Here is a 13750-nt window from a genome sequence, read left to right as displayed (position 1 = left end):
CTTTTATAAATATGCAGAGCAAAAATCCATCCTCGTAAAATGCTGTGAACGGGATATTGAGTGAGGGAGGCCTGGGGAAGGCGGCGTGGCGCACCATTACTGTCATACTTTAGCTGCATGCATGTGTGCGTGTGTGAAGTGAGAAGACAAAAAAGAAACTACTCAATCGCCAATGGAGCCGCTGGGATAATTTGGCTGCCAAGATGGCATCCAGAGTATTCACTGAGTGGCTGTAACAAGCTGTAAATCTCTTCCTGGGACCATGTGTCTGCAAAGTGGATCTGTAGATATTTGTTCAACTTGAAACTCCATTGTCCCCTGTGTCCTAATGATTAGCTGATGCGCCGACACAGCCGGATAATACCAAGTGACTCATGTAGCCAATTACACACAAGTATTCTCTGTCTTCTCTTTGATTGGGAATAAAGTGCAACACGACACTTAAAGGTCTGACAAAGAATTAAGTCGACAGAAAAGCCGAAAATCAAGAGTTTGCCCTGTGTTAGAGAACAGTGTTTTTTGTATGCACATTGATTCCGTAACCTGTGAAACAGTAACATGATCTGACTGCAGAGGAATAGGAAATCATTTACGCCTCTGTGTCAGTAAGCACGCAGTGGCAATTATATATTCATGGGGATCTCTCTCCATTCTGTTGTTTCAAACTGAGGCTCTTATTCTTCTTGTCTATTTATGTAGTGTAAGTGGCAATGTATACGTTCTGTCACTAAGCAATTTTGGGGCATTGAGTGTGAATTGATTCCCATCAGCTTCAAGGAAAGTCAGCTGTGAGAACCACTGGACTACAAATAGCCCTTTGTCATTATAAAATGTCTAAATACTGTACCGATAATGTGTTAGCTAATTTTATTGCACTGAATTGTTATGTACATTTTAGACAAAGTAACACAAGTTCTGCCAAAAATAGTACAGTACATCAATCGACCAACTCTCGTCCATCTTTGTACAAAATGATCCCAGCATATTGTTGTTAGTTTAACATGCACATACTCACCACAAGGTCCTTTATGCTGGATGTGGATGGTTTTCTGTAGAGCACAGCCCATCGCTCGCATCTCACAGGGGCTGCCGTAACTGCTGCCGTCAGAACCGCACACCGGGTCTGACGTTTGAGGGCAGGCTTCCGGGCATTCACACACGGGCTCATCGTTTTTGACCACGCACACTGCGCCGTGATGGCACACCTTATCCAAGCAGGGGCTCGGCGTGTGGAGATCTGAAGGCCAACAACCCAAAGGACAGAATGTTATAATGGAACAGTGATGGGGAGTGATGATTTCAACCAGAGGTTGGAGAATAGTCTTGGGTTAGAATGGGCAAAAGGTGACAATTTGGAGTACAGCTACACTGAGAACTGTTAAAAATTAATGAAAAGGCAGGGGAAAAAAAATACAATTATGCATTACCACACTGTTTCTGTGATGCCTTTTCCTAATTTCCTTTCCTATGTGACTGTTCTGGTGTATCCTGAATCTTTGAGGAGTTCTCATACTGGTGGCACGGAGACCAGCCAAGACAAAAAAATGCTGCCCCGTGGCACAACAGAGATTAAAAAGCCTACGAACAATGGTTGCGCTACAGAAAAAACATCAGGATTAATTGACATTCCCACTGTGCCCCTTCAAAGGCTGCCATTTGCATCTCAGCAAGAGCCAGGGATTCAGCCAAAGTGAGTAAAACATATAAAGAAGAGAAAGAAATAATGAAAAAAATAATAAGGAAAAGAAAGAAGAAAGAGGTCTCTGCTTAATAATTTAAAAACGGCAAGCTACTGGGCAGAAGCAGATATGAAATGTGAACATCACAAGAAAGTGTCCGCTCCAGTGTCTCCGCTTACACTCCAGCACGGCTTCATTAAAACCAAGGCTGGATTCTGTGCAGTTTTTGAAAGACGGGCGTAGGCGGGGCAGACACGACCTGAGTTGATCAGGAGAGGACAAAATTCGAACAGTCGTTTGATCGGAGCCCGTTGCCCTGACTCAATCAATTCTTAAAAACCTTATGAGGCAATGGAAGTATTAGATTGAGGTCTGACGGCAGGGTGGTGTGCACTTTTGCATCCAAAGTATGCGAGAGGCGACTTTCATCAGAGCTTTCAGCCATGAAGGATGGCCCTCCCTGCCAAATATGGTGCGTCTCCAGGTCAGAGCAACAAATAAATCTTAATGAAAAATTGCCAGTGAAGCTTCAGAGCGACTGAAGTGTTCATTTGAAGACTATTTATACTTGTTGCTTTTGTTGGAAGCTGTGGAGGTAAGGCTTTCCGTTGCCCAACATTAGTGCGACTATTAAGGGCTTCCTTTAACATGGTTGGAGTCTTATGATTGATTAGAGCTACCCTGAGCGTTGTGTCAACTTGCATGCCACAACATTAGAACTTTATGCAGGTCTGATCGGCTGGATTGGATTAGCAGATATTTCGCATTTTTTTGCAAAATCGGTGAAGTTGTAATGTTATAATTTGCCAATCAGTGAAGTCACCAATCCGATCAGCAAATTGAGACCACGTACGGCGCACACATTTTGTGCTGCCATTGTCGATAATCCAAAGTCAAAAATAATTTAAAAAATAACCAAAAGTTCAAATCTCCCCTCAATATTAAAATTGCAAATCGTAGCTATTTTATTTACAGTAAATAACCAAGTAGTTTAAATAGATTCCGTCCATCTTTTGATCGGATCGTTGATTATCTATTTTTTACCTTGTTGACCGGCCCCAAAATCTTGATTGTGTAAAGCCTAGCCACATTACATTAATATCTGATAGACACAATGAGCATGCAAGTCCCTGTTTGATGGAAATAACATGAAATAATCGTCAATGACCCGAAACAATCTGTCCTCAAAGGAATTCTGCGATGTTGGGGTGTTTTGGGTTAAACTGGGGTAAAAATGTATAGAATTTGCAAATTGGGGATACCCTGTAAGTGAGTAATAAAAATCTAAACGATAACACTAAACATTACTCTTCTGTACTGCTTCGATTGAACATGTAATTGTTTTGGGGTTATGAAAGAGTCTTCTGCTGCTACATCATGAGAGAACACCAGAGGTGCAGATAAACACCTAAGATGTTTAGCACAAGTTGAACTCAGGCTAGCTTTTAGAAAAGCAATGACTCTTTCGCAACATCCTTTTCAAAGCGTGCAATCTTAAGCTTAATTTCTGCCTGTGCAAAAGTTCACCAGACAAAGTCACAAGCAACTGCAGCCTGCGATAGTTTCTTTGTCTCCCATATAAAAAAGATCAAAGTATTTCCATCCCAAACTGTTTTTATCACACTACCATTTCCTAGGAGCAAAGTTTCCACCTGATTTAATAATGGGAGAGCGTGTCAGGAACAAAAAAAAAAAAAGACGACTCTCCCTAAGTGTAAAAATTGGTGCTACACAATAAGAAATTGAAGATTTATTTGATTTTTATCTCAGATGGAAGAAGAGGCTTTAGAGTGCTCTCAACATAGTCCTGTGGGATGGTAATATTTCCTATTTTCCCTTTCCCAAACCCTTAAATGCAACACATCATGCATGTATCTGTGTTTCTGTCGCAGAATGAACCAAAACGGCAAGTTATTTATTCATGAAAGTGACGGCTGAATGGGAACATCTGCACAGCCAAATACTTTGGCAGTTCAGCCAAGGCATTGTTGTTGTCGCTCCACAGGCTGAAGCATCGGCCCAATGTGACGGTGATGGAAAATGAGGACATTCACAAAGAATTCTGCTGCACAACTTAAGGACTTTACATTCTATGTTGCATCAATGCGAATCCGGAAAGGCTAAGGTCCAAAATGGATTACAGTGCAACCTCAGAATTTAGATGCTATGGTTATACATTTCAAAAACTTAGCTCGAGGTGAAACTTACTGCAGGGATCATATATTTAAAGAAAAGAAAATAGATGCCATTATCCCAAAGTTAAGATCCCTACGTTCCAGGCAGATGCACTAATCCTCCCATTGTAGGCTCGTCGTAGACTTCAGGGTGAGTACAAAATTTAATATTTTTCCATTTTTCTCTCTTTACACTTTTGTTTTAGTTTTACTACACAGCTGTTAACTTGGAACAGCGCTTGGGAAATTCCACTGCAAGCCTAAGTCCTAAATAATTATAAAGCGACAACCCTAAAATCCAAGTTCTAACACACGCAAAGCAGGCAAGTGGGGATAATGCAATCCCATTAAACTCCTGTAACATGCTGCCAAATTGCTAGGGGAATATTTAGGTAAGTGCTGCTCAATTCATGCATAGGTAATTGAAGTCCAACCTCTGCAGTTTGTGGGATTGGCGCATTCCAGGTGACACTTGCGGCGGCCAACTGGCCGAGGGAAAGACCTTACATGCCCATTACTAGCCGGCGTTCCAGCGGGACGCAGCCGATGCAGAACTTGTCTTTTTTTTTTTTTTTTTTAAACTTGCCAGCCTTTGATCAAAATCCCTTGTCACCCTTTTGCATTAAGACGTTCGTGTATGATATCCGGGAAGGAAAAATCTCTATTAACATAAAGGAGAAGACATACCCTGTGGGCTGTGTCTGTCTACTACTCGTGAATAATTATGAGGGGCAAGGTGGCCTCTCAGCAAAGACCATAGTGCATTTTAAATGTAATACAGAGTACATTTTGACTGTCCATTGGGGCACTTTGGATTGAGCCATGTAAATTCTGCCTAGAATCACCACCAGGACCAGGAAAACGCAATGCTTCTCCTCTAAAGTAAAATTCTATACTTCCAAGAACGTCTATATTTTAATTTTCAGATGTGAAGTCTTACATATTTGCAATTGATGTCATTAATTGCACTGCCAATCAAAGCCAAGAGAGAGCATTCCGAGAGTAATCAAATCAAATTATACCCAATTTGCAAATGTGAAGCTTTGCTTGATTTCATCACAGCCCAGCGGCATGAAGCAACCTCAAGTCACTTTTGACACCCTGCTGACCCAAATAAGCTCGACATTTTCTGCTTGTGGAGAATCGCCTGAAGCGCACGTTACTTGGACTGGCCGTCTGCCTGCTGTCAATTTGCTTCCCACCGCACTTCCTCAAATTAACTTGATTAGCAGAAACTGCACTTAGGCTGAAGTAAGCCCTCAAAACTCAGCATGTCAAAGTTGGAGTCAAAACCTCAAGAGGTGACTCGGGTACAAATGAACACAAGTTATGATTCACCATAGGTCACCTTCGAGAGGCTGTGGCATACTGGCATAGCATTAGCTCCAAGTATGTCAGCTTAAAATGGCAAGCTTGCATGTACAATAACATTTCCTAGTACAATTGAGAATCAATCCGATTCTTGAAATAGAATACTAATACATGGAATTAGGGTTAGACTGTGGTATCCGTCCATTTGTGATGTAACTCGGGATTGGATGTAAGCAGTATTTCTAAATATATCGAAATGATTTAAGTTTGCTTTGAAAGGTAAATGACAGGTTTGGAGTTGGCTAATTCTTGTGCAATTCTGAAATTCTGAAAATGATCAAACCTTCTTGATATGACTTTACTTGTCATGACATATGCGCTCAAAGGAATTTAGCAAAATAAACAATCGTCCGAGTGCTCTATGTTTGAATCAAACCATCTGCGGGGGGTAAAGACTGGGCCAGGCCAGGAATAGAAAAACACAAAACATGTATAATAGACACCTATTGAAAAGGAGAAGAAACCCTCCAGATGTTTTGATAATCCTTCAATATGGAATTTGTGAGTAGCTACATACATTTGAACCAAGAAGAACTGAAGACCACATCTGCTAGCGTGCTTAAAAAGATCCTCCGAGGTAGAAAAAAGGTTCACATTACCCCCCCAAATTCTAATTAGTTCAATACCTAATTACTTTATAACCCTTTGGAGTAGTTTTATGCTTTTGCACCGTGAATGTATCCACCGTGCGTGAGTAAGACGGGAGGCAGCAGCAGCAGCAATGAATGGCAGTGCAGGCGTGTCTTTGACGCACTGTGACATGCTGCAGATCCAAATATCCTTTTACCAAGCTGCGGGCGGTACAGACAAGAGCCAAAAAAAGCACATTAGGCAGAGTACATTGCGCACAGGTACAATGACACGTGGGGGACTCACTGAGCCATTTTGATTGTTAATGCCCAGCGCGCTCCAGGGACGTGGCCCACTTACTGCATCTTTGCTGCCAAATTCAGGCAAATCCTCTTCCATATTACTGACACGCTGACATTGAAACATATTGTTTATGATTATTTGTAATTAAATAAAAGAACATGTCTGGATGTTTTGCATGTGATGAAGAAGAGATACACGTGGAAACCGTGCCAACAGGTGTGAACTCATCCATAAACCTCACGCAGTTCAAATATTGCAACCCTTTATGGAGCATTTATAAATTATTTGGGGATTTATTGCAAAACATAAGGTGAATTGCAGCATGTAACTTGGAGTGACAGCCCAGTGGAATAATGGTTAGCACGCCTGACTTACAATCGAGAGGTTTTGAAAATCTTATGGATAAATTTACACAATCTATATTATTTGTATATACTGGTACTTCCTCATTAAACCGCACCATAGAAAGCATTTGAAACACCAAAGTGGCTTCTTGGGTTAAAAACAAACAAACAAACAATGAAATACTACCCATAATTGCCATTTAAAAACATATTACTTTAATTTTATGTATCCCAAATCCTATTCAAACTTTGCAAGAAAACTTGGAAATCCAATCTGTTTCAAACTAAATCTGTTAGAAATGTTCTGGCTTTCTGACATGATGTAGTGAGGGGCCGAAGAAAAAATAGGTCCCCAGAACATATCTCGACAAATAATTCCCCATCTAAGAACAGCTGAACAATTGTCACAATCCATCATTGTCTACTTTCTCAAACCAAGCTGCGGGGGGAAAAAAAACCAACATTTTACTACCACAGGCTAAAATTCATCTCAGTGCACCGCATAGGGAAATGACAAACAAAGCCATCTGTGAGGATTTACAATCTCTTATCCATAAATTAACCACAATAGATATGTCTCCCCTTCTAATGAGACAAACTGAGATGGAGGTTTTGGGACGCTTTAATCAATTGTGCCTGGCTTGGTGTATTATTGAACTACACTCAACATAGAAGGTAATCATTTCTACACGACAAATCATCACAAGCAGTCAAAGCAGATGAAACTAAATGTCTTTCAAAAGCTCAAATGAATCTTCCAACAAGCCGTTGTTTGAAGACTAAAGGAGATCGGGTTCATTAAAAAATTTACTGGAAGGGATGTACAATGTGGGCTTCAAGAATAAAAACTGTGAAATAGGAAATTCAGTATAGTTCTCGTCAACAATCAAATCTAAAATCTGAAATGTATTTAAGTGTAATCAAAATTGCCCTTTCAACCAAACTGTAACATCTGTTGCGCAATTCATTGCTGACTCATTCCATCTCAGGTTTCAGTGGTCCTTTATAGGTAGTGGACTAAATAATAATATAATTTAAATATTTGTTATCAGTTGTTACTTTTGTTGAAATTGCAAGAAACTCTTTTGGACATTTTCCTGAAATATATGGAGCTAAATGACGACTTGATAAAATGATGGTATATGTATTTTAGTACTGAATCAATCGTCATTTAACATGTACTGTAAATTGAATAGTGTCTGACGACAACCCTGACTGACATGCATTCATCACCAAGAGCAAATGCAGCAAGTATGCAAGGCAAACAGAGCCAAACGCAACTTCTTCCACATGAAACCCAAGCCTGGAGGCACTGATTGTGTTTGCGCACCGGGCTGACATTTTCTGCCACTGCTGTTGAAGCGTCAAGATGCAAGCATCACAGAGGAAACCTCACACCGCGTCATGTTGCCACAGCTTTTTTGCCTTATGGATCGATCGCACGAGCACTGAAGGAGCTCCGGTCATTTCCAATTCTGCTAATCTCTATAGCATTTTTAAAGACAGTGACTAACCTAATCTGCTGTCAGTAAGACGGAAAAAAAAAGTGCAAATGTATATTGCATGCAACAGTCTGAAGAAGCTCACTGTCTCTGTGGGGTCCTATATTTTTTTCTCTTTTGATGTTTAATTAAAAAAACAAACTCAAGCTTTGACGTTTGTGGTGTTCTCCTTTGAACAATATGCAAATTTCAATACAAATGCATTAAAACACACACGCAAACACAGAAATGAGGCGCATGATGCGCTAGGGAGGAGGAGATATTAAGAAGGAAGTCGAATAACAAGACAAAAATGTGGGTGGAATTGTCGGAAGGCACGAAAACAAAACACAGCAGCATTGCCATTGTCATCCCACTTTGGCATTTAGCTCTGCTCTAGCGCCAAATAGAAAGTATCGTGATGTGTTAAGCAGATAATCTGCTAAAGTGTGCATTCGGTCCCATCGACTCGCTCAGGAAAAAGGTCATGTGACAACTTGGAGTTGGAATCGTTGGCAGAAAAGATGTCAGCGTACCTTTTTAAGAAAAAACCCTCAAATACTGTGCTTCCTTGCCTGAAAATTCATTTTATTCATGGGTAAACTCGGTTTTATTAAACTCTGTGCTGCACTTGTATCACCTCGGAACGAAAAGGGAATCTACTAGTTTGAATTTAAAAGAGCATTCTTCCACCCAAAAAAACATGCGGCAGTAAAATCGGCCGTGATGGCTTTCGTATTCAAAAGACTGCAGCTGTAAGGGTTTTTAATCAATATTTTGGAAAATGGTGAAAAGACCAATTTGGGTAATTTTGAGTTTAGGGGCTGGCGTGCGCTGCAGCATGCAAAACAAAAAGAAAAACTTGGCTGGGTAGCTCTGGGAAAATAATGGAACAAGTAGGCAGACTTCTCCAACCTCATTGATCATATCTGTGCATTAAAAGTGAAAAAAGGGAGACAGGAAGAAGAGCAGCGGTACAAGACCCCTCCTGTTCCGTCGGCTCGGAGCAAAGGGGAAGGAAGGCTTCACCCCCCCAGCATCCATCTGATGAGGTCGCCCATTGGCTGACCCCACTTTCCACCTGCGGCCAGACAGCCAGGGAAACACAGCCAACATGGACAAAGACAGACAGACAGACGGACTGACTGACGCACTGCAACAAGAAAGAACAGCTTTTCTTTTAGACAACACACAAGACAGTGAGACAAAGATCGAGGCGGATGTGGATGAATGGATCATGCGAGTGTCATTGGAGATGGAGGGATGAGCTTCAAAGATGAATGAGTGAAGTGAAGGCACAGGCTTGATTGCCCCTCCCCTTTTCAAAGAGCATCATTGAACCATTTAAGACATGTGGTACTAAACTTTACGACAAGAAGAAGAGGAAAGAAGGAGGGAAGCGGGTAAAAGGACACCTTGTCCTCATCCCTTTGGTCCACTCACCACAAGGTCCCGCATGCTTAACGGGGATGAGAGTCTTGGCCAGGCACTCGGCCTTGCGACGCGCGCACTCGTTGGTGTATGTGCGGCCGTCCTTGCCGCACACGGGCTTGTAGGTCCCGTCGCACTCGATAGGATCACAAGAGCAGTGAGCATTCAGCTGATCGACCACACACACGGCGTTGAAGCGACACTCCTCCGTACATTCGTCTGCAACATGGAAACGGGAATCCAGGGATGATTGGTTCAAATTTGATCGTGTGCAGAACTTTTATTTGACATGAGCAGTGTTTTTTTCAAAACATGACGTTACATCCTAAAAATATGGTGTTGATTTCTTTAACTTTGAGTCTAAATATACTCAAAAGATGAAAACACTGGCAATTCTGAGACTGACTGTTTTGTTGAACTACAGAAAAAAGAATGGCTAGTCAGTTAAAATAAAAATGTTCTTTACAATAATTAGTTGTGTGAGCACCCCCACTAGTCTAAAGACGGCATTCTGATTAATATTGCACGTGTTAAGAAAAATCACCCTGTTTTTATTCATCACAGGGTGTGGCCATTTTGCCACTTCCTGTGGAGTGAAAATTATCTCTCAGTTGCTCAAGTCTCAGGTCACAACCAATCATGGCTCACCAGAAGCTGAAGCTGAGCCGTGATCGGTTTAAGAACCTATATTGTTATACGCACACCTCTGCAAGCATGACATTGTATCTTTACATTAAAGAAAACAAAAAAGTAATCTAAATCTGCTGAATAACTTTATAGACACTCTGACAATGAGAGCGCCACTCCCATCTATTTTAGTGGATGTGGAATTACACTTTACTTTCTATTTTGGCAAAAATGTTCCCATTTGGTCACGTGCCCCTCCCCAAACACCCCCACTCCACCCCACAATTTGAGAAGGGCTATTTACATCCATTCTCAAGGTTTGAGTGATTGTCGTGTTGTCGTAATTGACGCTCTAATGATGCAATGGAAAGCTTAGCATTAAACTTTACACTCCCACCACAAAAAGACTTATAGGACTGTCCTCTAAAATTATTTTTTTACAGCCGAGTCTAAACTATTACATTCCTTACTTTTCAACTCACCAAGCAAATATTCTCTTAGAAAATGAAGAAAAGATTAACTGGTTGTGCTATGTGGCAAATTTAGCGGCAAAGTGAGAAAATCCAATTTGAGGTCTCTGTTCTTGCAGTGATCTCAAGGCCTCGAAATTATTTCATTACTGATCGGTGGATCATATTTGTACAGCAATCCAATTCCTTTCCCTGCTTTCTTTAAAAGCATGTCATGTCACACTTAATTACATTGCTGCTCAATCTGATTGAGGGGGGCACAAGGATGTGCAACAGCATGTCGAAACGGTCATTTAGATTAGTTACCAACTTGTAATTTGCTAAGGGATATGATTTCATGGATTGGTTTCTTAAATTGGATTGTTCTTTAATTTAAAATTGGCATAACAGAAAAAGCTGTGAGAGAGACACAAGCTAGCACACACATACACACACGTACGTGGAACTTTTGCTACCAAGTGTGTTTCAGTCAACACTGACAAAAATGTTAATTAGAGAAACAAAATTAATATTTCAGAAAAAAAAATCACAAAAACAACTACACTTTTTGTACCATTTCCTTCTACAGAGTGAATGAAAGAATGAATGTTGCGGTTTTTCAGTTTGCAGTCCCAAAGCGTTTCTCATTCTTTGACACTGACAACTCTAAAAAAGAAGACGGATATTCTTTGTCTGTTCTTGTATTTGATGTTCAACACACATTACAGTCTGTCCACGCTGCTGCCCTAAACCTTCGCCGCTATTCCACAACACAGCAGGGAAACTGATCTCCAGAGGCCTATCAGGCAAAGATTCCAAGCTGACAACTATTTGTTAACAATGTTTTTTTTTTCCTCTCCTGTCCTACTTATACCATTTGAAGGCTTTTATCAGGCTGGAGGAGGCTAATGTTTGAATGGGACTGACCCTAAGGCCTCAAAACTATTTATCTCAATAGCACTGAGAGGGGTTAAATTGGGGTGAGGTCTTAATGCCAGCTCATCAAATATTAAGCAGAAATGTCTGTAAATGGTTGTATGCATGACACTGTTGTGAAGGGGAACGGCTTCTAGGAGTGGATTGGAGGACCAAAAAGTGTGCAAGGTTAAGTGGACGCTTACCCAGCTTTCTGCATCGCCCCCCGTGGATCTTCCTGAGTTTGATGCCTTTCTGCAAGCCCGTTGCTCTCATGGCACACTCGCTGGGGTAGTTTTCACCGTCGCTGGCGCATAACGGCTCGCTAGGCGGAGGGCACGACCCGGGCAAGCTGTAGACGAGCGGCTGGCGGGTGAGGGCCTCGACCCGGCACAATGTGTTGAGACTATTCTCATTGTCTTTACAAGGGTCTGTGGGGACACACACATGCCTGAATGTTAACTGACTGGTGCAACATGGCAGGAAGAAGATAAAGTATTTTCCACAGAGGCGAGGACAAATGTTACCCGTACAACCAATGAATATGGCCACCTGATATCATGTTTTAATTACAATTTCTGGGTGGAGATGAGAGGCCCGTTTAATGTACCAGGTGAAATAGAGATGACTGTCAGCGTAGAAGAGTGGAGGTTAGCCTAAGAAAGTGGCCAATGGAAGAATACTCTTCCATTATTGCTTCGCTACACTTATATTACAAAGTACATTATCTTTAGCCTAGCGACTGAGACCACCTCCGAGTGTGCTCTTGATCGTAAAGGAGACAAGGAATGAGATAGAGGCAGTCAGTTGGATTCGCTCCTCATTGCTGTTCCTTCGTTGCAGGCTATCCTGTTTGGCCTTATCATTCCTGGATCATAATGGGATTGGTTTGTGGATGAGCAAGAGAACGTTGTGACGCATCGCAACAAGACTCTGGGCTTTATCCTGCTCGACACATTTTTAGAATGAGGCAAGACAAAGGATTTATGTTGCGGTGTGGCATTATAACGCAGCCGCGCTTTGCCCAAGACATACCAAGTATTCTGAGCTGTGTAACTCAAGAGATAAAATGTGAATGTCATAACTAAGAGCGCCCTATCAGGCTAATTAAAAATAAGAAAAATCCATTGATAGCAATGTTGTTATGGATATGCAAAAACAATCTAAAGACCTGAAATAAGCTTACAGTGTCAATAGTTGGTGATATCTGAAGAAAAACTGCTCAGGATTTTCAGAGTGTGTGTTTAAAGCAAAAAAAAAAACATAACATAGTTTTGTCATTGAGACATGTAGGTGCACTTAGATAGATGTCATCTCAATTTTAACAGACTGGAGCTTTTAGCCTTTAAAAATGAATTGGGTGGTTTTTAGTTTTACTTTTCAAAACTGATTTTTGAATACTTTTGTATGTTTACATGCGTGGGTTTAAGTTCCAAGTTTAAGTTCCAAGCAAACACACAGTGCTGCAGTCTTATATGGATGTCTGGGTTTTGAGTGATGTTATCAAATGATTCCACTTTGAGACCTGACCTTGAAATAAGGCAATTCTTTAAAATTGTGCTGTATATACTAAGAATGGAATGGAAAAAAAGATAATCTATCTCCAATTCAATCGTCAAGTCATTTCAAAATTTATTATTTTTGAACACTTTTGTTGTCAATTTCAGATGGAGTAAACCACAAATGAAGATTTTTTTTATCCAGACACAGTAGATCCATATTTTCAACCAACAATTAACTTATAAGGTTTTAATTTATTAATTACAATAATTTATCAATATATCATTTACTTTTAAATTAATTATTATTACTTTTGAAGAGCCCAAAATCATAAAAAGGCTAAATAGTTTCCAAATGATCATTGGCAGCGATACAAATAGCAGCAATGCGAAGGACAGTGCAGTCTGTCATCTGAGAGTCTGAGGATTCTTTTCCAGCAGCGCGATGCAGCAGCTTGAGAAGATAAGCAAAGCGGTCTTTGATGGCATTGCACATGGCGCATTGCACGTGGCGCCTCTGCATAACGCAGCGCCTCGGTGCCAGCCAGGCCAATACTTGAGAGCAAGACCATTACCTCCCATTAAGTGAGAAGAACAGCTTCCAAGATCCCCTGCTCTCCTCCAGCCGAGCAAGGAGGGTAATTACAAAAAGAATGGCCTGTTTGCGGCAGAAACTAGCAGTGCGGATAAATCGGGGAAGCACCGCTCCCCATGGGCCGACTCGGGCTGGATTTATGCGAGCAACCTTCTGTCTGCAGACCCGCATATCCATCTCCCGATGCCCACCACCAGGCTCTGTCTCTGAGAGAGAGAAACTAGTGTGCTCTCTCTCCATCTGGCTCTCCACAACAAAAGAGTGGGAAAAAGGATCGCCTTGGGAGTAAACAACCATTGCTAGATGAAAACA

The 13750-nt window shown here is 41.2% G+C and overlaps 1 protein-coding gene across 4 annotated transcripts in view; it reads right to left on the bottom strand.

The window, feature by feature from the left end:
• agrn (agrin) overlaps nt 1-13750 on the bottom strand; it is a 183263-nt gene that overhangs the window by 66243 nt on the left and 103270 nt on the right. For all 4 annotated transcript variants that reach the window (XM_088399957.1, XM_088399961.1, XM_088399970.1 and 1 more), the window contains 3 exons: nt 11551-11775; nt 9366-9572; nt 1016-1237 (listed from right to left, as the gene is read on the bottom strand). In XM_088399957.1, the coding sequence (XP_088256083.1) occupies nt 1016-1237; nt 9366-9572; nt 11551-11775 (654 nt within the window). The remainder of the gene's footprint in view (nt 1-1015; nt 1238-9365; nt 9573-11550; nt 11776-13750) is intronic.

This window comes from Syngnathus floridae, chromosome 2 (genome assembly GCF_059516105.1).
Source record: "Syngnathus floridae isolate MCC-2025c chromosome 2, RoL_Sflo_1.0, whole genome shotgun sequence".
Taxonomy (NCBI): Eukaryota; Metazoa; Chordata; class Actinopteri; order Syngnathiformes; family Syngnathidae; genus Syngnathus; species Syngnathus floridae.
Note: the sequence above shows the minus strand (reverse complement) of the source record. Positions and strands in the feature narration are given on the sequence as shown.